The sequence below is a fragment of the Aspergillus campestris genome (assembly GCF_002847485.1).
Source record: "Aspergillus campestris IBT 28561 chromosome Unknown P168scaffold_9, whole genome shotgun sequence".
In the NCBI taxonomy this organism is placed as follows: domain Eukaryota; kingdom Fungi; phylum Ascomycota; class Eurotiomycetes; order Eurotiales; family Aspergillaceae; genus Aspergillus; species Aspergillus campestris.
In genome coordinates this window covers 366,707-392,814 of record NW_020194344.1, presented here as the reverse complement: position 1 = coordinate 392,814, position 26,108 = coordinate 366,707, and the positions used below count along the sequence as shown (strand labels likewise).

Genomic DNA, 26,108 nt, shown 5'->3' with positions numbered 1-26,108 from the left:
AATGTCGCCACCCCGGGCGGGCCCACCGCAGGAACATACATACTACGCCTATGAATAGAAGCGAATAAGAGGCGGCAAAGTCATAGAATTACCCAACATGTCCGTAAACCAGGTTCCCTTGACAAAAGTCCTCATCTCAGGGGGAACTGGCTTTGTGGGCGCAGCCACCGTCCGAGCACTGGCAGAGGCCCATCCAGAATGTGCCATCACCATTATAGACCTGCAGCCCCCTGGCCCCACGCATGTAGTGCCGGGTGGAATCACCTTCTTACAGGTCGATGTCACCAACTTAAATGAAGTCCGCAGAGCCTTTGAGCAGGCCAAACCGGACCTCGTCATCCACACAGCAGGCATCATCCCGCCGCTCAGCGAACGCTTCGGAAGAAGACTGGAAAAACATGCTTGGAGGGTTAATGTCCAAGGGACAAGGAATATGCTGGATGCGGCCAAAGAGGCCAACGCAGAGGGTTTCATCTACACTAGCAGCTGCTGCGTGGTGGTTGATTGCTTGGGTTTCCCATACCACAACATCGACGAGCGATGGCCCATCCCCGCTTCCTCCCTCATCTACGGTGAATCCAAGGTTGGCATCTTTCTAAAGCCTGTCACCCTATCATTTAATGACGAACACGGAACAAATCCTTTAGGCTGCCGCAGAAGCAATGGTTCTCCAGGAATCGAGCGGCACGATGGCCACCTGTTCGCTCCGTCCATCCGTCCTGTGCGGGCCTGGTGACCATCAGTTGCTGCCTCCGATCCATGCATGCATCGCCAAGTACGAGACCCCTTTTGTCATTGGAAATGGCTCCAATCTATGGGACGTGACGTATGTCACCAATGTCGCGGACGCCCATGTCCTGGCAGCCCAGAACCTGATGTCGTCGAAAACCGCCGCCGGTGAGGCTTTCTTCATCCAGAACAACGAGCCCATCACCTTTCGGGACTTCTGCCTGGCGATATGGGCTCACTTTGGGCACACGCCGCCCTTTGAGGTCCACATCCCCATGTTCCTGCTGTACCTGGTTGGTTGGCTGTGTGAATGGCTGACCTGGTTGTTTGGCACGTCGACGACTCTGAGCCGCGGCAGTGTCCGCGATGCATGCTCGATCCGGTACGCCAGCGGGGAAAAGGCGAGACGGATACTAGGCTACCAGGCTCGTGTTGGAATCGACGAAGGCATTCGGCTGAGCTGTGAGGTGAGTTCATGTCCAGGGATGCCGGCCCTTCTGTCGTTTTCCTCTTGGGCAAACAGCTCTGTTGACTTGTTCGGTCCAGGATTATGCCCGTCGCATGGGAGTTGAGCTCCCACCGAAGGCAACACGCCCGAAAGAGGAATGATACTGGAATGACCAAGGTTGCTGAGATCCCGTCATGCCCCGATATTGTCGTTCGTCCGTCTTAGGAATGGGTTACACTGCCACGGCATCATGAACGGTCTTGTGCTCATGTCGATGACGGATCAATCTCAGCGTCGAATCCGCTGTCCGCTGTCCCATCGTTGCACTGCCCATTGGGCTGAAACAACTTACGCCATATCCTTTGTCCTATGTTACACTGGTTCAGCTACGACTGCGTTTCCTTATCCAGGCGCCCATCACGGGATTATCAGGTAACAATATCACTGATATGGGATGTCCAAGTTCCGACATTCTCGCTATACAGATCTGTACTCTGGAGTGGATCAGTGGTGACTAAGTAAATGTTTTAAGTTTTATTTATTTATTTTTATCCCGCTTCTAGTGCTCTCTCTGTTCCGTTCTTTCCGATCTCGAATCATCGATGGGCGTCTGACAACTCCAGCACGACCGATTGATAATTTGAAAACCCGTGCGGCCAGCGATCGGAAATCGCATTCCAATCCATAGGAACGGATACCCACACTAATGGTAGATATGGGAAGGAAACCTCTAACAGCAATCAAAATAATCCCGCACATACAGATCTATGGATCCGGGCAGAACCGACAATTGGATTGTGGGTCTTCCATGTTGGAGACCTTTCCCGGAACTCTCTTAGAGCACTACTCATTGCGAGATATGGACAGGGCAGACTGGCTGATACTGACCAGCCCGCAGTTTGGGCAACAAGACCTGCAGTGACGTGTATGCCCAACATGTCCAGAGCGGCCAATTTGCCGGCCGGGGGTCGTAGATCCATGCTCTCCACAATCGCGAAAATCGGAGTCAGGCCGCCATCAGCTCTCTGCAACCTCTCTCTCTGCGAAACGCTGGGGGCTAAATGACCACAGCAGAACCATCCAAGCCTGTGAAAGGTGTTAGATCTGGAGGATTATAGCGGGTGGTAGTGATGAGGATGGGCTTGTCCAGGCCAAGCTAGACCAGCCGGGGATCAACATGGAGGTTGGAAGTTTCCCCGCCTAGTCTAGCTTGGGGCCGTGGGATAGTAGACGAAGAAGGTTGGAGCGATGAGCTGTCAGTCAGAAATCCAAGTCGAGGGATGCGGTGGCGGCGAGGGTTTTCTGAGAAATTAATTACTAGATATTAGATACTTGGTAGAAGAAGCGCTAGTCGAGACGGGAGGAGCATTATCGTCCTGAGGAATCAGGCCAATGCCTGCATCACTGACCCGATCAGGATCGGCTTTCATCCTCCGTCCAGAAGTCTCCACTTCTCACTCTCTCCACTTTCCATCTCTCCATCTCTCTCTCTCTCTCTCCAGAGTCCAGAGGGTCTTCGGCCATCTTTCTTCATCCTTCCAGGGCTCCCCCGTCTCCCAGCAATGGATTCCTCTTCGGGCGTCGGTGGAGAAGCACCATTACTATTACAAAACTCAAAATCAGAAGCGTCCTGCGTTGTCATTCACTGACCAGCAACTCCGAGGGGAGCCAAGCCATGGAGCGACAGCCTGTCGCCCTGCCTAGTGGATACTTATGCCCGCCCTGCTGAAATCCTGAGATTGCTGCCCAAAACCCTATGCATCTACCATGGATTCTGTCTTTCGATCCTCTTGGAATTTTTACCCCCCATCGTGAGGTTCTAGTTTCTTTTCGGGGTGCGATCATCACGCCAGAATTAGCCACGTTTGGTCCCTAGTTGGTGTTCTCGACTCTCCTTCCGGGTTCACCCATGGGGAAGACCCTCCTAAAGTGCAGTGTAGCCAATCCGCTTGATGGAGTAATGTGAGACAGAAGACGGGCTGGATGGCTGGACCATGGCGCGCGGTCCTGGTTCTTACATGGCCCTACTATAACGAGGGTTATCCGTCATCTTCATTGTTGCTAAGACCTTGGATCCAATCTATCGCATCGGAACCTTGTCATGGAAAAGAAAAAATGAAAAGACAGTGGGGTGGGGAAAGCCGATCTAATTCACAATTGGCATCCTGGTGATACCGATGGTCGTATATCGTCGTCAACTTACTTATGCTTCGGATAATTCTCGTCGAAGAACGGGAATGGGGGTTCGATTGCTTCCTTGCCGCTGTCTTGACCACTGATGTCGGGTCCTTAATGCCCTGCCTGCCGTCTCTTCCTCATCCTCGTGGGACCGACAGACTGCTGAGCTTATCTTGCGCTCTCACGATTGGGCGCTTATCCTCTTACCTTATTATTCATCTTTAAATCGGACTATTCAATAGCGGCATTCCAGACTGCAGTGAGGCGCCGTCTTGGAAGGCCTCTCTGCCTTGCCTGTCCAGAACATCCATATAATAATCATATCGAACCCTCTTCCCCCCGTTTCACTTCCAGTCATTCAGTTATCTCCTTCCTTGTCTTGCTCCAACCGGCCTTCTGTACCTGTAGCATGCCACCGGTTGCATCGCCTCCCTTGGTCCCGATGTCTTCGAGCTACAGTTATTTCTCTGGAACGTCAGGCAGTGGCTCCTATACAACTTCTCTCGGCAGTGAATCGGATTCTTGGTCTCGACATAGGTTAGCTTTAGCGGGCATCCATCTTCCCTCCTCTCCCCACCTTGTTATATCTTAGCGTCCTTGGAGAGAGGCTCATGTCTCGCAGTGGCCCCATACCCCAACACCCCCAAGTCTACGCAAATTCCGGCGACGCTTCTGTGGCTTATCACCCAAGGTACCCAATCATCTCGCGTCGCTCGCCTCTGTTGCCCCTCTCTGCAAACGCGCCTTATCATACTGAGAACTGCGGCGTCGTCCTATCTAGCTCAAAGAGACTATCCCCTCCACATCGCGACTGTGGCCCTATAGACACTTCAGTTGCCGCATCGAGGCCTGCGAAGCAAGTCTCACCCGACTTCGAATTCCCAACTCCATACAATGGCCTCCCGATGACGTCGCATGCGCCGGGCAATATATCCATCACTCCCGCCGGACCATTTTCCCGTCCCCCTTCCCTCTACCGAGAGTGGAAGCACCCGGCTTGTCTCCCACCAGAGGCTCTCCAGCGGGAGACCGAACTGGTCAGACCGGTGGAGAATGCGGATTATTTGGTAGAGCGACCCAGTCGGCGGACCGCTTCTAAGGGCAGTGCACGATACCACTCGCAAAGACGCCCGTCGAACCGGGATGAATTTGATGGCCCCCATCAGTACCTGGAGATGCCGTCTCAGCGCATGATATTGGCGCAGGCAAGGGATCTGCCTCATCTTCCTACTAATCTCGATATCTCAGAGCAAGATCAAATTCTATCGACAGTGAATGACCGCCTGTCGCAGTGCGCATTTGACTTTGTCGCGAAGTATCAGTTTCCGATTCCACTGGAACCGGACAAGAGACAGGTGAGGGTTCCCTCAGACCGTGAGTGGACTGAATGGGTATATCTCTTGAAAAGGCTGGCCACCAAGCGCCGCATCCCTGCCAGGGTCTTGTATAACGGCCAGATCAAGCAGCTCGTCACCGTGCTGGAGAACTCCCTGGAGATGAGGCACGCTGCCAAACATCAGTCCAGACCCATCAAGGATGATCGGAATGTGCTGCAGCTGATTTCCGCTGGCACCCAGGTGGCCAAAATCCTCAAGGATGCCAATACCATGGACTCCCTTGATCGTCTTTATGTTGAAACCGAGAAGCGCATCCAGGACCGACGTAACCGCCGTGTGAAGTTTGCCAGCCCTTGAGCAAATGTTGGTTTCCACCCGGCCCGTCCGTGATTTTGTGCCTACGATGTCTTTTCGTATACTGGCCCTTTTACTCTCCGCTACGGACCTAGTTTTCTTGAAAGCCACCGTGTTTCCCCCCATCCCACGGTCCCGCGGGATTTGATTTTTACCTAGTGGATGCCATGCTCAGGAATGACCTAGCTTTGGATCTTCAATTTTGTCCTTGGATTTCCCAACTCCATGGCTTCCCATTTGGTTGGATCTAGGCCTCCCTCTCGGGCCTCCATGGATAAGGGTAGCCGCCTTTTGCCCCGGATGTGGATCCAGCCTTCCTGCTCCAGCCCCTGCTAGTCCCCAATATTCCCCTCTGGCCAGATGAATGATGAAGCTATAGAGATTCGATGCCATCGACTAATGGCGGTCGATTGACGTGCACTTTATGATTACGGTTATCACCTTCAGCCCTATCTACGATACTGTCTGGTCTCTACCCTGTTGTTGGTTTATACCTCCCACTGTCCTTTCAATAATTAGTGGAGGACGTGTTACTTGGGTAATGCTGTGTTTTTTTTTCCTTCATGTTTTGCGGTGATAGCCAAACGGCCCCTGTTATTCTGTACAATCCTGACCAAATGACCAACGTGGTAGCCCTTGCTATCTCCTGTGTCGATATTAGTTGGTGACCTGGATGGATCCTGAGATTTCATGTGATTTTACTGTTATGTTGATATACCCGGCTGTTATACGTTCAGGGTCGTGACTATTGGAATCTGATTTATGTTTCTGTGTTGGCTGGGACCTGTTGTCAGACATTTGTACAAGGGAAGGCACGAGAGGAGGAGCGTCGTTGGGCATTAGCAGCACTTACCCTCAAGGTGTAATTGCTATTGGTGGAGGGAAGTTCACGTCTCGATGCCTAGTGCTGGTTGTGGTGAGGGGCTTTGTTTTCGTGGTTGCCATATGTTAGGGCAGGCCGAAACAGAGACATTCACGAACTTTCTTCTGAACTCCCGCTCCCAGCAATTGGTGATACCAGCCAGACTGTGCTGCTCACTAACGTCAACTCTAACGACAGATAGTGCTAGAGGACATTATTTTCAATGATAAATGCTGAGAACGTGTTAAGTCAGAGCCACTGCCATGACAGGTGACTGCCTCCAACGGAGCCGGCCTGATTCCTCTACTACCGGACCATGTAGACCCTTTGGAGGGCCTGACTCACACCTTTTGACCCTGGAGTCTACCACTGCCTGGAACTAATGCGCGATTTGATCTTTATGGGTGACTCCTGCATAGGCCTTGCATACTATGTGCAGTCTCACAGAGGCCCCCCTCAGGAGAAGAGCGCAGGTGCGTGCAGTCAGATGTGTCCATTAAGTAATTAGATGATGTTGGACTATCAGCATAGTATATCTTCCTTTGATCTTTTATTCACAACCTTGTCATCTTCATACTAATCATTGTTAGTTTGATAATATCAAATTGAATACAATGAATCCCGATCAGGAAAGGCGCCGTATCGGCCGATCGGGTCGGGGCGGGGCGTAAATTACCTTGAAAAGCTTAGCGCCGAGCGGTGTTCCAGCCGAACAGCCGATCCCGCCAATGAGAGCCCCAGAATCATTAGCCCCTCGCGCCTCCGCAGCTTATCAGCACGTGATTCGGATTGATGCCCGAGGCCGCAAACAAGAGATCGAATGCGACTCATCGCCTCCTTCTTCTCGACCTTTACTACCGTGAACTCCTCGCACTTGAAGAAAGGCGCACACGGCGAGCAAGTGGGTGAATGGGATGGCGATAGCTAAGAACCCCACGGAGACATCCCCGTTGCTGGGATCCCAACGCAACGGCAATGCGACCCTTGATCCTGCCTCGACCGGCGCCATCTGCAACTCGGACCCCGAGGCGCCATACCCGGTAGATGGGGAGGAGACCACGCCAGGTGATGAGGTAGATGATCACAGGAATAAGCTTAGATACATTATTCCTGCGATATCGATTGGGGTATGGACTCAATCCGCTCTATCAAGGCACCTCTTTCGGCTACGAACTGACTCAATTGCTCCAGGTCTTTTTGTCTGCAGCGGACCAGACGATCATCGTCGCCAGTTATGGGCAGATCGGCAGCGACCTTGAGGCTCTCAACCTGACCAGCTGGATCGCGACGTCGTATTTCCTGACCCTGACCTCGTTTCAGCCTCTGTACGGCAAGCTGAGCGATATCTTTGGCCGCAAGGGTTGTTTGTTGTCGGCTTATGCTATTTTCGGCGTGGGCTGTTTGTGCTGCGGCCTCGCGCAGGATATTTACCAGCTTATCGCTGCTCGTGTATGCATTACTGAGCAAGAGTCTTGTTGTTTGTGTGGAGAAAAGCTGACGCGATGTGTGTTCTAGGTTTTTCAAGGTATTGGCGGCGGCGGCATGACGACTGTTGTCAGTATTCTTATGAGTGACATCGTCCCTCTTCGCGATCGGGGCGTCTGGCAAGGTGTTATTAACATCATCTTCGCCACTGGTTCGGGTGTTGGTGCACCGCTCGGTGAGTACATACACACTAATCATTATTCGTCATTGTACTAATTGGAGAAGGTGGAATTTTGGCCGATTTCGTTGGTTGGCGATGGTAAGCATCATGTTCCTAGCTGGTCTGAAGATGACGCCTTCTCTAACGTATCTCATAGGGCATTCCTTGCGCAGGTGCCACTTTGCATTCTCGCCTTTATAGCTGTCACGGTGATGCTGGAACTGCCTCCCCTCGAAGACAGTCACTGGAAAGACAAGCTTCGTCGCATTGACTTCCCCGGTGCCATTGTGCTTGTTGGCGCTGTCCTGGGCTTTCTTGTCGGCCTCGACCGAGGAAGCAATGTATCCTGGTCGATGCCAACAACTATCGTTTCTCTTAGCGTCTCCGCCGTCCTTTTTGTGCTGTTCATTGTTGTCGAGGTCTTCTACGCGGCGGAGCCGTTCGCCCCCGGTCACATCATCTTTGACCGGGCCTTCGTTTCCAGCTACGCCTGTAACTTTTTCAGTTTTGGCGGTTGGCTTGCTGCCCTCTTTTACATTCCATTGTATTTCCAGGCCGTCGATGGCGTGTCTGCCACTGTTGCAGGCTTACGCCTCCTCCCAAGCATCTTCGCCGGCGTTTCCGGGTCGCTTTTTGCCGGATTCGTGATGAAGTGGACTGGCAAATTCTACTGGCTGACCATCATTGCCTACGCTCTCCTCACCGTGGGAATGTCTATCATCTTCCTTTCCTCCGGGGCCGCTCAGGAAAGTCTGGTGTGGATGATCATGGGAATGGTCTTCTCGGGCTTTGGAAATGGCATCGGCGTTACATCGACATTGATCTCTCTCAGTGAGTCCTGATTAACATGTAGATATGCGCTTGCTTTCTCACACATACTTACCTCTGCAGTCTCGAACTCGACCCCCGAAGACCAGGCCGTGGTGACCGCCTGCTCATATCTCTTCCGATCCCTAGGATCCGTCATCGGTCTCTCCCTGTCGTCCACTGTGGTCCAACAGGCTCTTCGGACCCGACTACGCTCTGCGTTACGCGACAGCAAGGACGTCGATCAGATCGTTGACGGTGTGCGGCAAAGTCTTGATTATATTAGAACCCTCGATCCGGCTGTCGCCAGAACCGTCCGCGGCTGCTACGGGTGGGCAACGAACAAGGGCTTTGGGTTCTTGTTTTTCGTTGTCTTCTTTGCTTTCTTTAGTAGTTTCTTCATCCGTGAGAAGAAGTTGTCGCGTTGAACAGGATCTCAAAAAGCTTGCATAGGGGATTTTTTCTTTTTCTTGCTGACAATGGACGACGGGCGATTCAATGCAGTCTAAAAGTATAGAGGACTTAAAATAGCTGTTCCTGGGGTCCTGGATTGGCTGGTTCAGGGTACTGCTCTCTAACGGGTTTGGATAGACTCAGATATATAACTGATAGGAACAGTATGCAGTGGGTAAAAGTGGTAAAATCTTGACATGTCCTTAGCTTGAATTCAAATTTCGGCAGTTCCCTATAGTTTATATACTATGACAACGCCTTATCCATTTTAAATATTTTATATCTTTTTCGTTGCTTTTATAGAGGTGATTGAATAATGGTAAGCTGCTGTTAGAGACGAAGGCGGTCTCCAGTCTGTCCGCCTTTTATCCCCGGACTTTGATTTCGCATCGATCCACCAATTCACCAACCACAACTTCAGCTCTTGTCCACACCTCAGACTCGCAATTCCACTCCAGGGTTCTCTTCTCTCAATTCAACACCTCTCCTACCTCCTCATGCACCCTCAATCATAAGGATGTCATTTTCCTAGCCATTGCAGATCATCGCACCGCTATGTCGGAATCTCAAGCTCGGCCGGCTTTGTCGCGGTATCGCCCTCTCGCCTACCTCCTGACCGGCGCCGCCGCCGCCTATGCGATCGTCTACATCCACAACTACATCCTTTCTCCCTCATCACATCCCGGCCTTCGTCGCCGCAGAGCTCTCCGCCGCCGCAGACGGAATGAGCCCGACCACCCAGAAGTGACCGACACGCCGTCGTCACTGGCGATCGCGCACCTCGAGCAGCTGGAACGCCAGAACGGAGTCTACGGCACATTCCGCATAGAGACTGAAGATGGCCGGCGTGTGGAAAGCGGTCTTCTCCCGTCGCTGCTGGCGACGCGGGACCAGCTTATGGAGGAGGTCGGCGTCCCGCCCGCCCACGCAGAGCGTATGCGGGAGATGATGGAAGACACCTTCCTTGAGTCTTTCCTGGCTCTGGACTTCCCGCCGACTCATACCCTGGAGGAGTCTAGCGACGAGCGAAACTACCTGATGGAGCAGCTACAGCGGCGGGGGATTTCGCATGCGGGTATCGAGCGGGCGCTGACTCGGTTCAACGAGGATAGCAACTACGGCGAGGAACTGCGACGTCGTCGGCAAAATGGCGAGAGAGTTACCCTGTCGGCGTCGACGTTCCCGGATGAGTCTCAGCCGGCACAGAACATGGATGGTGCTGAGACGGTCGTGGATGATCAGAGTGTGCTTTCCTGGCGCGATGGCAATAACGATGACTCGCCGACGCGCGAAGGGCAGAATCTTTTGAATCTGCTGTACCACATCGCGGAGGATCAGTCGAGGAAAGACGGGTACATTCACCGCGGAGTGACGTGCAACAGCTGCGGGGCGATGCCCATCCAAGGGATCCGGTATCGCTGTGCCAACTGCATTGATTATGATCTCTGCGAGACCTGTGAGGCAATGCAGGTGCATATCAAAACGCACCTGTTTTACAAGGTCCGCATCCCGGCCCCCTTCCTCGGTAACCCTCGGCAGTCCCAGCCGGCGTGGTATCCTGGGAAGCCCGCCATGCTCCCGCGCAGCCTGCCCCGGTCCCTGGCCAAACGCCTGATGAAGGAGTCTGCTTTCGAGAACACGGAGCTGGATGCCCTCTGGGACCAGTTCCGATGCCTGGCCAATCACGAATGGGCCGACGACCCGAATAAACTCTACATGGCGATCGACCGGAAGACCTTCGATCGATGTTTCGTTCCCAACACCTCCATCCGCCCTCCGCCGCCGAGCTTGATCTACGATCGCATGTTTGCATTCTACGACACGAATAGCGACGGGCTGATTGGGTTCGAGGAATTCCTCAAGGGCCTTGCAAGCTTGAACAACAAAAGCAACGACGAAAGGTTACGCCGCGTTTTCCGGGGCTATGATATCGATGGCGACGGTTATGTCGAGCGGAAGGATTTCTTACGGGTGTTCCGTGCGTTCTACACGCTTAGCAGAGAGCTGACGAGAGACATGGTCGCGGGTATGGAGGATGACTTCCTGGAGGGAGGTGCGCGAGATGTAGTCCTGGGAAGTCAGCCCATCAGCTCCGCATTCCCCGGCAGCATCCCCTCTGGGGAGCCGTCAAGGGCCGGAGAGGGCAAGCGAATGACGCAGGATGGTGACATGGAGCTCACCGACAATGAGGGCATCCTACGGCCAGATGGGACCGACACTGGTGACCGCCATACTGTCATTGGGGACGCCGCTGTCCGGAGTCAGTTTGGCACTTCGCGCCCGATTTTCCCACGTCTGAGCTCCCCGCCTCGCGATACGGCCGTTGAACAGTCAACACTGGGACCTCACGGAGCCAGTCTTTCTGATGTCCATGACGATGGAAGTAGCGATGGCACCTCGACTTCGTCTGCCGTCCCCAACCATTGGCCCGGCGTCGAACATATCCGGAATGAAGACGTGGTGACCGCTCTTGGTGCCTACGTCCCTCCTCAAGAGATCACGGATCCTGTGGACCGGGCTCGCGTGAGGTCCGTTGTGTTCAATCGAATGTTTGAAGAAGAGCAGAGACAGGCGGACGAGCTTCGCCGGCAGGGTATCGATGAACGGTGGCGGCGACGGTCGTTCTACACCGACGAGGAGGACGGCGGCGATGCCCCCGAGAATTATCGCAGCGATTCAAGCGCCGATGACCTGTCAGATGATAATGACGATGGCGAAGAAGAAGACGAAGATCACGATACTGATGAAGCTGTCTCCCACGACGACCACTCGCAGGGTTACGAGTCCCACCCGCCGTCTCCCCGTTCCCGATCCTCGTCCAAGGTGCGATTCCAGGATGATCTCACAGACGACTACGACGTGAGGTCCAACCCGTCGACCTCATCGCGAAGCATCCTAGTCGGAGAGCGATGGGGTGGGTTCGAAGTCCCGGAGGTCGAAAAGGACGTTGGAAAGGAGATCTTATACCAGGTCACGCAGCAAGGGTTCAACGAGCTGCTCGATATCCTCTTCAAGCCCAAGGAAGACCTGCTCATGGAAGTCCGCCGCACGCGCGCCGAGCGCAAGATTTGGGCTCACGAGATCGAGCTGGCGGAACAGGCGGACCCTCGCAACCATTCGTCGCGCGAACAGAGCGACGGACTGGACAGCGAGCAGCCCAAGAGGAGCACCTATACTGAAAGACCTCTAGGGGAGCTCCTCGACCGCGCCGGATATGCCATCCGCAGTCCTTCCCCCTCTGGGGAGCTTTCCACTACCGGCCCTATCCTGGACCCTCCCTCACCCCGGATACGGGCTTCTTCTGATGATGACGACGTCAGGCCCACGCACCTCGCGCATCCAGAAGACGACGACGAAGATGAAGAGGACGAAGACGAAGATGAAGACGACGGCCTAGACGACCAGCCTGAAATCCTAGCGCCAATCCCTCTCTCCGCTCGACCTCGCATCATCACAGAACACAACCGTCCCGTCTCCCCCTCCTCCTCCTACTACGATCCGACCCTCCCTCACCACCGTCCCAACGAAGACGAACAAGAAGAGACAGCAGAGCAAACCACCACCTCCCTCCCCCAAACCTACTCAACCCCAGCATCCCCCTCAAACCCCACCGACCTCCCCCGCACCCTCCCCCCCAACCTCACCCTCCAACCAACACCAGGAACAACCTCCTTCCCCGCCCCATCGACCACCTCCCCCATCCCGCCCTCCTCCCCAGAAGCCGAAGCCACCGCCCCCAAACTCTCCCCCTCCCCCATCCAAGCCCTCCCCTCATCAACCACCGCCTCCCTGCCCCCTAACGGGGCGGGGGCCAGCCTGCCCCCAAGCCCACTAACCCTCTCGCGATGGGCCTACCTCAACCACGTCGAGCGCGAAGCCAAAACCCGCGGTGGCGCAGGCGCGAAGCTGAATTTTGAGGAGTTCTCGCGCCGCATGGCTGCTGATCGGGGACGGCGGTTGGCGTTTGTGGCTAGTTGGATTGAGATGGCTAGTTTTTGAAAGAGCTCTTTATGGTTGTGTATGGTGTGGGTTGGTTGTTTTCCAAAAAAGATTTTGTACTGTTGCGGAGGAAATACCATGAGAATAAGGAATGATTACTCTACTCTTTACCGGTTGACCTTGTGGTAGATGTTTATCTAGAGCTGTACCTGCTCTTCGTATATAATGGTACTGAGCATCTATGCACATGTGCTACTACCATACAATCGATCATTCCGTTGATCAAATTGACTGATTGATCCGACCTCTGAGAGAAAGATTGGTTGGGAATCTAGTAGTATATACATTTATCACGATCAAATCAAAACACACCCAGGATACTCCAATCAACAGACGTAAAAAAAAACAAGGCAAAGTAAAACGAGATAGTCCCAAAGAAAAGCGTGATCAATCCCAATACCTAATCAGCCCATCCAACCCACCGCTCGCAACCTTGCTCGTCTCCTGCGGATGCCAATCAAGACAAGTAACAGCGCCGCCCTCCTTCCCGCCCGCCATAATCTTATGATACATCTTGCCCGTCTTCCAGTCCCAGAAGCAGAGGTAACCGCCGCTATCGCCAGACGTGACGAACTGCCCGTCGGGGGAGATCTTAACGTCGATGGCGTAGCCGGCGTTGTTGTGGCCGCGGTAGCTCTTCTTGCGGTTCTGGCGGAACTTGTCCGTCGCGCCGTACACGACGATCTGGTTGTCGCCGCTTTGGAAGGCGACGTATTTGCCGTTGGGGTGGGTGGCGGCGCGCGTGAGGGCGAACATGTAGGGCTCGGCGATGAATTTGATGGGCACGGGGATGCCGTATTCCCAGGCGCGGAGGGACTTGTCGTCGGAGGTGGAGATGAAGCGTCGGTTGCGGTCGACGAAGGTGATGGTGTTGATTGCTGCGAGGTGGTGGTCGTATTCTTGGACGAGCTCGCCCGAGCGGGTGTCGAATTGGACGATCTTTTTGTCCGACATGCCGGCTAGGAACTCGTGGGAGTGTTCCGGGTTGGGGTTGAAGCGCACGACGTGCGGTGTCTTGCCGGTGGAGAAGCGGTTGATGCACTTTCCGTACTCGGTGTCCCAGAGCTTCATTTGACGGTCGTAGGAGGCTGTGAGGAAGGTGGAGCCTGTTGGGTGGAAGTCCGTGTCCGTGATGGCCTTGGAGTGGCCGGAGAAGGTGCGCAGCAGCTCGCGCGAGTGGAACGCGTCCCAGATCTTGGCCTTGCAGTCCGCCGACGCGGAGAGCAGCAGGTGGCCCGAGTTGGGGATGAAGCGCAGCGACGTGATGGGTTTCGTGTGCGACTTGTACGTGTGCACGAGCTTCTTGGGGATGTAGTTCTTGGCGCTGCCGGGCTCCTTCCGCAGGTCGATGTCCAGATCCTGCGGGACGTGCATGTAAGTGCGACCCATGTAGTCGAGCTCCTCCGACCCGTGGAATTCGGTCGATTCCACCTTGGACGAGTCGTCCTGGTAGTCTGTCGCCGCCTTGCTCATGGCCGGCATGGGCGTAGTGGCGAGGTCTTCTTCGACGAATTCCTCGTCGCTGGCGAGCTCGCGATTCGCCAGCGCCGCCTCCTCCTCGTAGACGTGGTCGTCGTCCTTGTATTTCGCCCACGGGCCCAGATACGCGCCCTCGCCCTCCACGATGCTGGAATCGCCCTTCCGTTGCCGCTTGGCGCGCAGAGCCGCCGAGACCTCCTTCGACGGCTTCATCTGCACGACGTCTCGGCCCCCGTATTGGGCCGCTTGCTCCAGATTCCCGACAAACTGGCCCGGGAGGGTCGGGTTGCGGGTGTAGCCTAAACTCTGGAAGGTGCGGTGCTGTGCCGCGAACGTGGCCTCGCTCATGGCTGCCTCTTCGGCGAATCCGGTCGGTACGTTCTTGCGCTTGAGACCGCTCGCCGGTCCTTCGGGTTTGAAAGGGTTCGACGGGCCCTGCGACGGACGGGACAGATCATCGTACGTTGCGTTGTAGGTGAGGGCGCCGGACGAAGTGTTGGCGAGCATCATCTGCATGTGTGCTTGATCCTGTGGAGCTGTTAGTACCGTCGACAGAGCTCCTTCGATCGGGAAATGGGTATCCCCAACGCCATAACAATCCACCGGGAAATGACAGTGTAGTGAAAAGGCCAATTTGAATGGGGGACCAAACCTCTGTATTTACTTCGGGCGCCGCAACGACCTTGGTCGCCGCGGGCGCCTGTGTCTGGTGGGTCTCATCGTCGCTGGACTCATAGGCAGCGCCTAGTAAAGAAGCCATCGTAGTCAATCCGCTGCTGACTGACGGATGTTCTGTGTAAATAAAAGAGTAGAGAGAATTAGGAAGGGAATGAGTGATGGGCGATGGCGAGAGGTGAAAGGATGAAGCAATGTCGGAGTCGCGAATTTTACGGGCGGCGGAACAACCGCCCCGCGAACATTCCGCCTCAGGCACCCTGCATATTACGTCTTGGACCTGACTCGATCCTCACAATCAAGATTGCCAACAACGGTACCTGAATCTTCTATTTCAACGAGAGTTCGAGGGTATCGTACGCTCATCATTGTCGCACCGCTAGTGTGGTATATACAGCATTACTTAAGACATTAACATGAGAAAGAAAATGAAAAAAAAGAAAAGGCACTTGAATCCAGCACACGCATACAAAAAAAAATCAAACCCCCATAATCCTCCCGCTTCATCATGAGACCATACATCCTCCCCATTCCCATATCTTGCACGTATATCACCCTTCATCGCACACGTCATCAATACTCGTTCGTCGACCCACATCCGACCGCGGGTCTGTTCAGTCCACGCTGCATTGATCGACTGCAGTCGCGAGGAGGGCACCCCCGGGGCGAAATGCGAACGGATGGAATCATCAGGTCGAGGGTGTGGCGCTGGAGATGGATACAGAGAGAGCCTTCATCTACCGAACCCCTCCACCGATACACGCAACGCTTCATCCCGGACCGCCGTAGCGCATCGCATACTCCGTCTTTCCCCGCAGTCAGTTGGACTCGTCGCGGATCAGGGCCACGATCATGCTGTAGAGGTAGAAGAAGAACATCAAGAGGTGGAAGCCGAGCTTGATAAAGGATTCCTACAGATTCCGCGTCAGTAAGACCGATATCCGACGCAGGGGATGTCGTAAATATAAATGACGGACCTTCTTGTGCACATTCAGCTTGCGGAAGATCTCGGTGGCATCCAACAGGTGCTGGTTCTCGTAAATCCTAGTCGAGCGGACGTTTATTAGCTGGGAAGCTCGGGGCCCGAGAGCTCTCGGAATCGAAGGAACGCACTTCTTGGCATTGAACGCCAACAGAGGCAGATTCAGGGCGATCGCCAGCCAGTAGCCATTGATCACAAAGAGGAAGGTCAGGAAGGCATGAACGGCAGCTTCAGGGATAATATAGGCGTTAAGGCGGTTGCAGAGGTCGATGGGGTTGATGTAGTCGCTGCAGCAAGAAAAAAAAATCAGATTAGCTCATGGTGTCGCAATCGCGAGTGGACGGAGGTTCGGCCAGTCCAACCACCACCCCGGAATTTCACACCGCACGAAAACCGGTGGGTACAAAAGGAGCTCCCCCAGAGAGAAAAGGAGGTGGGAACATACCATTCCAAATCACTGTACATAATAGTAAAGAAAACCTGCAGGAACAGGTTGACGGCGTTGATCAACACCGCCAGCAGGTAGAGCCAGGCCTCGCCAGACATGTTGGGTAGAATCAAGCGGTTGTGCGCGACTGACTGGGAGGGAAAGAGAAAAAGAAATTAAATATCAGACAGATTAAAGGAGGACAATAAAAGAGGTAATGAGATCCAGTGGAGAGGGAGAGGAGTGGAGGGAGGATAGTGAGGGTAATGGGGGGGAAGAAGCGGGAGAAGAGGAGAATGAGGTGGAGGAGAGAGAAGAAGAAGAAGAACAGGTGAGGTGAGAGAGAGAGAGAGGAGTGGATGACGGCTCGTTGGAGGAGGACTGGGAGCCTGAGGAGAACAGGGACCCGCCTGAGGCACCCGCCGGGCGGTGAGGGCCGGGAGCTTATATAGCTTCAGTCTGGGGGACCCACCATGATATTGATCTTATTTGTAGATAAACATAAAGCTTTTATGTAAATGATGGTCTACTCTACAAGATTGTTGCAGTAGATCAGCTATACGGCTCGTAATCCGGTGTCGGGACGATGTGGTGATATACTAAAGTAGGGCGTACTCGACGGTCTACTATGGAACTACATGTAATCCAGCTTCCATCAGTAGCACACTGCCATGGTCGTTCACGTCAGGCCATATGTACATGTCAAAGCCAACGTTCGAGACCAGAATAATATTCACAAATAGCCCATATGGCCCGAGGGGGACATAGCTCCCTGACCCCATAACTAGCATCCCAGAACATTAACTCGTGTCGACTACCACCCCAAGACATAAGGAATAAAATAACATAAAGACAATAACAGACATCACAAACCGGCAGTTGGCCAGCTTCACCGCTTCTCCACCAACAGCACATGCATCGCTGCATATGCGATCACAACGAATGCCCCCGAGATCACCGCCAGTCCGATCACGTCCGTCCACAGCGCCGCCGTGTCAAACCCGAACGCGCTCAGGATCGATGCTCCCGGAACCTCAATATCCAGGCCGTATTTGTGGTCGATCAACGTCAAGAATGTCACTTCGTTGACGATCAAGGCCTCGAAGCCATAGTGGAAGATGGACAACTAAAACCGTGGTTAGCTCGGGATCCCTTCATTCATCAGAGCGGGGAATGATTTACCGTTTGAAGCCACAAGGCGGACTTGGGGATAGCATCGTGGTTGAGTAACAAACCAGCAAACAGCAGACTGAACAGCATCACAAGGCTTCCGATCAAGTTGGCCACCCCACCATCGCGGAACACAATCCCGATGAACAGACAGATATTGGCCGCCGCCATGTTGAAAAGAACTAGAACTAAGATGAACCGGAGGAACTCTGGCCACGCCGGAATTAGCCCGGTCATGGGATACACGATCACTCCCATGATCACCGGGGGCAAGAGCCGCAGCGGCACGACGTCGAATACCACCTTCGCCGCAAAGTACGTGATCGGGTGATAGTACCCGTTGGCCCGCTCCCGAACAAACAGGAGTCGCTCCGTCGAGAACACCGTGAGGCTGGTGAGCGTACTGAACCCAAACAGAGCCAGAATGAAAAAGAAGAGGCCCAACCGGTTCTGGAAGCCCTTGATGTCATCGGTCAGTCCGTAGAAGAGGTACCCGCACAACACCGCCAGGAGGATGGAAATAGCATAGTGGGTGAGCATCAGCATGGGGTTCCGGTACAGGTTCCGCCAGGTCCGTTGGGACAGGATTAGGAACTGGCGGCCGAGGCCGACTCGGGCGTAGGTCTTCGGGAAACCGGTCGGGGCCGAGAAAATCTCCGCGTTGGCCGACCCGTTGGCCGCACGCGCACTTTGAACGGAAGAGACAATCTCGTCATGCACGGCGCGGGCAACATCCGACGTCGAGTAGTTGGTCACCAGGATATCGAGGTCGGTATGGCCGGGGGCGGCCGGGGGCACCTCATCGGGGTCGTCGAGGATCTGCGGCGGAGCATTGGCAGACTGGCGGGAGAGACGAAGCCACTGCTGGGGGTTTTGAGCTTCAACACGAGCGTCTTCGTCGTCGGTTTTGGGAGTGGACGGGGGTTCCGAAGAATCCTTCTTCCGGGAGTAAAGCTGTTTATCCTGTCGCTGCTTCAAAGAGACACGGCGTTGACTCTTCGGTCGCCGGGACCCCTCGACGGTGCTGCTCGAATTATCCTCGACGCTCGCGTTCGACGCACTCGCGACCGACTTCACCGCTCTCAAACTACTCGAGGCAGTCTTGGGCGGCCCCGTACGCGAATCCAGCATAGACGATACAAAGTCGTCGCCGTGGGTCCGAGTGGTACTGGCGTGCATGGTAAGGTCAACGAGGTAGTCGGCGATGTTGAACCCAGGCGGACAGGAGTATCCCGAATGATCGAAATACCGCTGGCATGCCGAGAAAGGACCGGAATATACGGTTCGGCCCTGGGCCAAGAGAACCAGACGGTCAAACAGTGCGACAATGTTCGAACGAGGCTGATGGATCGTGAAAATAACCGTTCGATTATAAGTCTTCGCCAAGGTCACCAAACACTCAACCACGTTGAATGCGTTGAAAGCGTCCAGTCCGCTGGTCGGTTCGTCAAGGAAAAGGATGCTAGGACTGGTGACCAGCTCACAGGCAATGCCCACGCGGCGCTTCTCGCCGCCAGAGATCCCGCGGCCCCTGCCCTCCTCGGATCCAATCAGCTGGTCCTTGATATGGTAGATTCCAAGTTGCTTTTCAACGTCAAACACGCGCTGCTCTTTCGCCCCGCGACTCATATCCCGCGGCAAACGCAGGAGCGCACTCGTTAAGATGGTTTCGTGCACGGTCAGAGTAGGCAGCATGGTATCTTCCTGGTCCACGAAGCCGATCATATTCTTGAAATCATGATCGTCCAACTTCTCTCCATTGACAAAAAAGTCGCCGTGAACGGCACCCCGCTTATTCTTCCGAGCCAAGATGTCGAGGAAGGTGGTCTTTCCAGCACCCGAAGCACCCATGATAGCCGTGATCTGACCCGGTTTCGAGGCACCCTGAACATTGGCCAAAATCTCCTTCCCATTCAAGTAATAGGATACATTGTTCCAGTACAAGGCGGCAGGTTTGTGGTCCGCCAGAAGCTTCGCAGCTTCATCATCCGAATCATCGGAGAGAGGCAACATGATACGGTCGTGGTACGACCGCCGCGACAGATACCACACCGACAGAATGACTGCAACGACAAAAAGGGCACATCCTGCGATGACGCCGGCAATGAGAGGCGTATTGATCTGCTTGATTGGACGTACATATCCCGGGACGTCTGTGTGGTACAGACATTCGCCAGCATCGCAACGCAGTGTGATACTCTTGTCTCCAAACACGCTCTGGATCAGCTCATTCATCGCCGGTTCCTGAAAAATACTACCGTCTTCCGGACTACCTCCTTCGGTCGAAACCGTGGAGAAGCTTGCGGGGCCTTTGATGGATTCCGATAAGAATTCGCCAATATCGATAGAGCCTTCTTCACCGCAGAGCATCCGACCAGGGATGCACCTGCAGTTGATGTTGTCGCATCTGTAACTGGTCGTGTTTTGGTCGTGTGTGGTCTCCAAGTCCCAGTTGCATGTATCCAGTCCACAGTAGAACGATTCCTTCTGGTCCACCCAGAATTGGAAGTTGCACGTCTGATCCTCTGCCTCGCAGGAGAATGTCACCTGAGGCTTCCGTTCCTTCAGCTGATCGAGGATCTTGCGATTAGTCACATCACACATCTGAAAGTTCTCCTTCACCGTGACGCCCTGTTTATGACACACACCACCCTCACCCTCGGGCATCATCGCATTACACGCATTATTGGTCTGGCACACATTGCAGTTGATCCCCGACCAGCCGTCCTTGCAAGAGCAGTACTTGTCCTTCCGTGGCCTTCTTGCATGGCCATCGCCCAGCGACCCACACAACGGTTCAAGACAGTCATCACCTCCAAAGCCCGGAGGGCACACGCACTTCCCGGTAAATTTATCGCAGTGGGCGTACTGGCCGCATTGGAAGGCGTCTAGCTGACAATTGAAACAGGGTGGACAATGTCCGGGTCGATCATCGAAAGAGGAAAAGAGTGGAGAAACGACGTCGGGGTCGGAGTAGTTGTACTGGACGGCACCCGTAGCCGCGGGTAATGAGAGCAGAGTGGCTAGAGATAGCTGTAACAATGATTCAAGCCGCATAATGATTGACCGTCCGCTAACGCTCGCCGCCAGCGGAGAAAGCACGGGGCAAGATGATGGGCCAGGGAGGAGGATCAAAGACGAAGATCCGTCATGGGTGGATTCTCTATCTGGCAGCGGAGCTGAGAGCTTGACTGGGGGATGTCGGGAGTTTTAAGGAGTTCTAGCCGCGGAAGAAAGGAAAGATCACAGACAACCCGTGAAAGAAAAAAGAGCAAGAAGAATAGAAGAAATAGAGAGAGAGAGAGAGCGCGCGAAAGAAATGGAGATAGAGAGGGGAAGAGAGGTTGGTGAGAGGGAAGTGTCGTGGCAGTGGCTGAGAGAGTAGATCGATGGGGCGATGACGAGGGCGGAGACGGGAGATTCGACTGGGGGCGGTCACCATGTGTAGCCTGGGGCATCCATTGCTTTCCTACCGCGGTTAGTCGTGTTGATAAGGTCAACGGATTCTGTCTCCACAACTCCGCAATATTATTTGCGACCAGCCATCTGCTTATGGATCTGGAAAGAATATCTCTATGCAATCCATATATCTACATGGAAACTGGGTCAATCATCCACTATCGTCGTGCCTTGGATCCCGGGATAATGCAGACGTCATGTACACGTGATGTGTGCCTGATTCGTCCCACCAACCAAGACTCGTCATTTTCCGAGCAATCGGTCAAGGTAGGACCACTAGTAAGCTGAGCGACCTCGTACGTATGCATGTAAGAAGACGAAAGTTTACCTCTATAAGCAATTAGAGAATTACCTACTAATCAATCCCTACTTAGAGACAGTAACTCCCATGGCCCTATCGGATGTCCGATCACGTGACCGAATAAGATTCCAGGCTGTTCGGCGCAGCAAAATGGAGTACGAAATTCCCCACCATCGCGATCGAACAGGTTACCAAAATTCAACGCATTCCAAATCGCTGTATATAGTCTCTTCTCAGAGTCGGTTAAACCACAGATTATCACCATGGTTCAGATCAAGGAATTTGCTGTAGAGCAGGTATGCTTACTCCCATGACTCTTCATACCTTCCCCGCACCACTATCTGGATCGCATACCGGATCGCAATGTGTTTTTCAGCATGCTGACTACAGGACCTTTCAAGTGGATGGACACACATGAGGACACTGCCAAATACAATATTGCAGAGACGTGCTGTGCTTCCGTCTCGGTGGATTATTTGCAGAACCACAGCGAAGACAAGTCCTCCAAACCGTTGGACTTGTCAACGAAGCTCACGTACGGTCCGATTCGGGGGTCAGAGCGCTTACGGGGCACCTTGGCCAATTTATATTCGGCTAAAACGCCTTCACCGCTGCCATCTGACAATGTCCTCATCACCGCGGGCGCAATCCAGGCGAACTTCCTGCTCCTGTATTCGCTGGTGGGACCGGGGGACCATGTCATTTGTCATTACCCCACATACCAACAGCTCTACTCGGTCCCCGAATCTCTCGGGGCGGAAGTCAGTCTGTGGAAATCAAAGGAGTCCGACGGATGGGCGCTGGACACCAACGAGCTAAAGGAGCTTATCAGGCCCAATACTAAGCTGATCATTCTCAAGTATTTCTCCCTTTGTGTGTGTGCTTCCATAGTGTGCCCTTGAAAAGATGACTGATACCGGCCGGTTTCTCGATATAGCAACCCCCAGAACCCTACTGGGGCTATTATCCCGCAACCCACTCTCAAAAAAATCGTGGAGATCGCTCAGGAAGCATCCATTACCGTCTTCGCGGACGAAGTATATCGACCAGTGTTTCACTCGATCGGCCCCGCGGATCCAGATTTCCCATCATCCCTCCTCTCACTTGGCTATGAGAATACGGTCGTAACCGGCTCAGTGTCCAAAGCCTACAGCTTGGCGGGTATCCGTGTGGGATGGATTGCCTCGCGCGATCGGACGCTTGTCGAGAAGTGCGCCTCTGCCCGACATTACACCACAATCTCCGTGAGCCAAGTGGACGATTCCATTGCGAGTTACGCATTATCCTCGGGCTGCATCCACGGCCTTCTGAGCCGGAACCTGGCCCTCGCGAAAACGAACCTGGCCATCTTGGATCGATTCATTGAGTCTCACCGATGGGCGTGTGAATGGGTGAAACCCCGCGCGGGGACAACCGCCTTTATCCGGTTCAATAAGATGGGAAAACCGGTGGACGATGTGGCATTCTGCGAGAGCGTCTTCCAACAGACTGGGGTGCTCTTTGTCCCGGGCAGCCTGTGTTTTGGGGAGGGAGAAGACTTCCGGGGCTATGTGCGCATTGGATTTGTACAGGAAACATCCGTGTTGGAACAGGGGCTCGAGGCCTTGCGATCATTCATGGACGAGGGCTATGAGGATGTCCCAGTGATCAAGAAGAAATAAGACAGTTGATTGAGATTAAAGTGGCTGAAGCACGGCGAATGAGGAGGTATGAGGATTCCATAGCGCATGTGATGCCAAGGCCAAATTCCCCGGATTCACAATGCGGCCCCATGGAGTTCCCACAGCCGATCTGAGATGCGCATGAGCAACGAGATTACCCTCTTTGAGCGCGAGGTTGGCTCTTCAATATATTTTCTTCACCCTATATATCTTCGCACGGCGACTTCAAATGCGGTCGATATACAGTAGCAATCCTTGGGCCCCGCCAGGCACTAGCCACTCCCCGACCAGTGGGTGGAGGGAACCCACAATTCGACTGGGTGCCGAGCTACCGTTTCCGAACGTGCCGGACCCATCAAGTGCCGAGGCAACGGATGGTCTCATATTCACCTCCATTCCACCTGTCCCTCTTCCTTCCCATCCCCTCTTTCTCCTCTTTGATGGCGCCGTCGCCTTTCTCATCCCCTTTAATCCCTGTCCTCTTTGGAGACTTCCCCGTTCGCGACTTGGTATTGTAAATTTATAACCATCTGCTTCCTCATATCTCCTTTTTTCTACACGCCTATCTTTGTTTATCTGTAGCCCCATTTGGTTTGCAGGATGTCGCCGATCCCCTTACCTGGTACGTGATAAAAGAGCGCTAATGCTCTCTAAGGAGTGTCTTGGTGGAAATTCGAGAACAGAATCAACGAAGAAAACTATGGAGAGATCGAAGGCGGTTTTGCTGATTTGCCACCTATCCAGATGTCCCTCTCTCCCTCGCCGCGCCGACCGCCGCCGCTCTATTAGCGTACCTGAACGCCAGGTACTCGCTATTCTACGATGTGAAATTGATTGGTGGCTTGGTTAAAACGGCCTTCACGTCGCGCATGGCCGCCCACCGCGATGCCCTGAACCTCTTCTATGTCCTCGAGAAACATGCGCTCGCCGCCGACACCAAGGACCGTCCGTTTATCGTCTACAACGGTCGCACTTGGACCTTCAACGAAGCGTACGTTACGACGCTGAAATATGGCACATGGTTTAAGGAGGTGCAAGGGGTCAAACCCAAGGAGATCGTCGCGATCGATTTCATGAACTCCTCGACGTTCATTTTCATGACCCTCGCTCTGTGGAGCATTGGCGCTGTTCCCGCTTTCATCAACTATAATCTGTCTGGAAAGCCGTTGACGCACTCTATCCGCACGTCCACGGCTCGTCTGCTAATTGTGGACGAGGAGCTGAGCGAGAACTTCCCGGCGGATCAGATGGCGACGTTTCAGTCGCCTAACTTCCGGGACGATGGAGGCGCGATTCAGGTGGTCTTCTTCACGCCCGACGTGGAGGCTCAAGTGATGCAGATGGAAGCCACCCGCCTCGATGATAAAGTGCGCAGTGGATCGGTCCTTCGCGACATGGCTCTCCTGATTTATACCAGTGGCACTACTGGTCTTCCCAAACCAGCCATTGTTAGCTGGCGGAAGTGTTGGGTGGGCAGTGTGTTCGTCGGCAAATTTCTGGGTCTCACTCGTCAGGACCGCTTCTTTACGGTATGTTGGTTTCCATGGCACTGCCACCGTGGGTGTAATGTCGTACTAACAGAAAGCAGTGCATGCCTCTCTACCACTCGTCCGCCTCCATTCTTGGATTCATCACTTCTTTGATGAACGGAAACACCCTGGTCATCGGTCGCAAATTCTCTGCCCGGAACTTCTGGCGCGAGGCGCGTGAAAATGACGCGACGATCGTCCAATACGTGGGTGAAACTCTGCGATACCTGTTGGCGGTCCCGCCGGAGATCGACGCTGCAACGGGACAGGACCTCGACAAGAAACACAATATTCGGTTGGTATTCGGAAACGGTCTGCGACCGGACATCTGGAATCAGTTCAAGAAGCGCTTCAACGTTGAGAGCATTGCCGAATTCTACGCGGCCACCGAGGGTACCTCGGGCTCCTGGAACCTGTCGTCCAACGATTTCACCGCCGGGGCGATCGGCCGCAACGGTGCTCTCAGCCAGATGATCATGGGTGGGGGAATCGCCATTGTTGAAGTCGACCACGAAAAGCAGGAGCCGTGGCGCGATTCCAAGACGGGCCTCGGTCGGAAAGTTCCGCGTGGCGAGCCAGGCGAGTTGCTGTATGCCATCGATCCCAACGACCCTACGGATACCTTCCAGGGGTACTTTAAGAATTCCTCGGCGACGGAGAGCAAGATCATCCGCGACCTCATCCGCAAGGGCGATGCCTACTTCCGGACGGGGGATATGGTTCGCTGGGACCAGGAAGGCCGGTGGTATTTCTCCGACCGGCTGGGCGACACCTTCCGCTGGAAGAGCGAGAACGTGTCCACCAGCGAAGTGGCCGAAGTTCTGGGCTCCCACCCGGGGATCCACGAAGCCAACGTCTACGGTGTGCAGCTGCCCAACCACGACGGTCGCGCCGGCTGCGCCGCCATCATCCTTAAGCAGCAGATCCAGGCGGACAACCCGTCCGTCCTGATTACACCAGAGCCGGGCCTCCTCGACAGCCTAGCCGCACACGTCCTGCAGCACCTTCCCCGGTATGCGGTCCCGATTTTCCTGCGTCTCGCGCCCGAGATGCAGTCCACAGGCAACAACAAGCAGCAGAAGCACGTTCTGCGCTCCGAAGGCGTGGACCCGTCGTTGGTCAAGTCCTCGGACAAGCTCTACTGGCTTCAGGGCAACAAGTACGTGCCGTTTGAGCAGCAAGGGTGGAAGAGCCTGCAGGGCGGTCAAGTCAAGCTGTAATGGGTTTACTTTTGTTGGCCATGCTCCTTCAAGTCGCTCATGTGTCAACCGACTGCTCAACGCCTGAGTTGCTTGATACATATATATCTTTACATGAGCGTGTATATATGCCCCCCTCTCCGTCGTGACTCGTGCCCAGTCACTGACCGTCTTTGATACCCTACCTACGTCCCATTTCATTGTGTGATGTTTATTGATTGATGTATTTATTGCCTGAGAAGGCCCAGAGTGCCATGTGTGGTACGACGCGATATTACAAGACTCGCACTAGATAGTACACAAGATTTCCTCTCTGACCACATAGTCTTGAAAAGGCTACGTAAAAACCATGGTCTGAAGTTGTATCATGGATCAGGCCTGTAGTACAGACATACTGACCTGATGTCATGGTTT

At 54.1% G+C, this 26,108-nt stretch overlaps 10 protein-coding genes across 10 annotated transcripts; 5 read left to right on the top strand and 5 right to left on the bottom strand.

Moving 5' to 3' along the window:
• Nucleotides 1-97: 97 nt before the first annotated feature.
• Nucleotides 98-1,765, top strand: P168DRAFT_346281 (NAD(P)-binding protein; the record flags this gene model as incomplete). The annotated part of the gene is made up of 3 exons (XM_024841878.1): nt 98-572; nt 658-1,196; nt 1,276-1,765. The coding sequence occupies 3 exons, from the start codon at nt 98-100 to the stop codon at nt 1,336-1,338; spliced, it is 1,077 nt and encodes a 358-aa protein (XP_024691111.1). The 3' UTR covers nt 1,339-1,765.
• Nucleotides 1,731-2,460, bottom strand: P168DRAFT_291660 (uncharacterized protein). Its single transcript, XM_024837452.1, has one exon. It carries the CDS (start codon nt 2,155-2,157, stop codon nt 1,918-1,920), a length of 240 nt encoding a protein of 79 aa, XP_024691110.1. The 5' UTR covers nt 2,158-2,460; the 3' UTR covers nt 1,731-1,917.
• A 1,304-nt stretch (nt 2,461-3,764) lies between these two features.
• Nucleotides 3,765-5,049, top strand: P168DRAFT_240021 (uncharacterized protein; the record flags this gene model as incomplete). Its single annotated transcript, XM_024833693.1, has 3 exons — nt 3,765-3,892; nt 3,978-4,046; nt 4,137-5,049. The coding sequence occupies 3 exons, from the start codon at nt 3,765-3,767 to the stop codon at nt 5,047-5,049; spliced, it is 1,110 nt and encodes a 369-aa protein (XP_024691109.1).
• Nucleotides 5,050-6,766: 1,717 nt separating this feature from the next.
• Nucleotides 6,767-9,027, top strand: P168DRAFT_271825 (putative MFS multidrug transporter). Its single transcript, XM_024835288.1, has 6 exons — nt 6,767-7,035; nt 7,100-7,357; nt 7,424-7,568; nt 7,619-7,652; nt 7,711-8,384; nt 8,445-9,027. The coding sequence occupies exons 1-6, from the start codon at nt 6,823-6,825 to the stop codon at nt 8,786-8,788; spliced, it is 1,668 nt and encodes a 555-aa protein (XP_024691108.1). The 5' UTR covers nt 6,767-6,822; the 3' UTR covers nt 8,789-9,027.
• A 227-nt stretch (nt 9,028-9,254) lies between these two features.
• P168DRAFT_328559 (EF hand domain protein) lies at nt 9,255-12,812 on the top strand (the record flags this gene model as incomplete). The annotated part of the gene is made up of 1 exon (XM_024841365.1): nt 9,255-12,812. Exon 1 carries the CDS (start codon nt 9,369-9,371, stop codon nt 12,810-12,812), a length of 3,444 nt encoding a protein of 1,147 aa, XP_024691107.1. The 5' UTR covers nt 9,255-9,368.
• Nucleotides 12,813-13,059: 247 nt separating this feature from the next.
• P168DRAFT_255985 (WD40 repeat domain-containing protein) lies at nt 13,060-15,123 on the bottom strand. The gene is made up of 2 exons (XM_024834497.1): nt 14,944-15,123; nt 13,060-14,819 (listed from the first exon to the last, which is right to left on the bottom strand). Exons 1-2 carry the CDS (start codon nt 15,049-15,051, stop codon nt 13,200-13,202), a joined length of 1,728 nt encoding a protein of 575 aa, XP_024691106.1. The 5' UTR covers nt 15,052-15,123; the 3' UTR covers nt 13,060-13,199.
• A 164-nt stretch (nt 15,124-15,287) lies between these two features.
• On the bottom strand, nt 15,288-16,704 carry P168DRAFT_291655 (cornichon family protein). Its single transcript, XM_024837451.1, has 4 exons — nt 16,394-16,704; nt 16,080-16,235; nt 15,944-16,010; nt 15,288-15,877 (listed from the first exon to the last, which is right to left on the bottom strand). Exons 1-4 carry the CDS (start codon nt 16,492-16,494, stop codon nt 15,785-15,787), a joined length of 417 nt encoding a protein of 138 aa, XP_024691105.1. The 5' UTR covers nt 16,495-16,704; the 3' UTR covers nt 15,288-15,784.
• Nucleotides 16,705-16,952: 248 nt separating this feature from the next.
• Nucleotides 16,953-21,095, bottom strand: P168DRAFT_255981 (putative ATP-dependent permease ADP1). Its single transcript, XM_024834496.1, has 2 exons — nt 17,558-21,095; nt 16,953-17,501 (listed from the first exon to the last, which is right to left on the bottom strand). Exons 1-2 carry the CDS (start codon nt 20,600-20,602, stop codon nt 17,265-17,267), a joined length of 3,282 nt encoding a protein of 1,093 aa, XP_024691104.1. The 5' UTR covers nt 20,603-21,095; the 3' UTR covers nt 16,953-17,264.
• Nucleotides 20,684-21,114, bottom strand: P168DRAFT_185133 (uncharacterized protein). The gene has a single exon (XM_024832975.1). It carries the CDS (start codon nt 20,985-20,987, stop codon nt 20,766-20,768), a length of 222 nt encoding a protein of 73 aa, XP_024691103.1. The 5' UTR covers nt 20,988-21,114; the 3' UTR covers nt 20,684-20,765.
• Nucleotides 21,115-21,568: 454 nt separating this feature from the next.
• On the top strand, nt 21,569-25,715 carry P168DRAFT_298275 (putative long-chain fatty acid transporter; the record flags this gene model as incomplete). Its single annotated transcript, XM_024838254.1, has 6 exons — nt 21,569-21,601; nt 21,707-22,164; nt 22,243-22,948; nt 23,711-23,712; nt 23,772-24,495; nt 24,555-25,715. The coding sequence occupies 6 exons, from the start codon at nt 21,569-21,571 to the stop codon at nt 25,713-25,715; spliced, it is 3,084 nt and encodes a 1,027-aa protein (XP_024691102.1).
• Between the last annotated feature and the right edge of the window lie 393 nt (nt 25,716-26,108).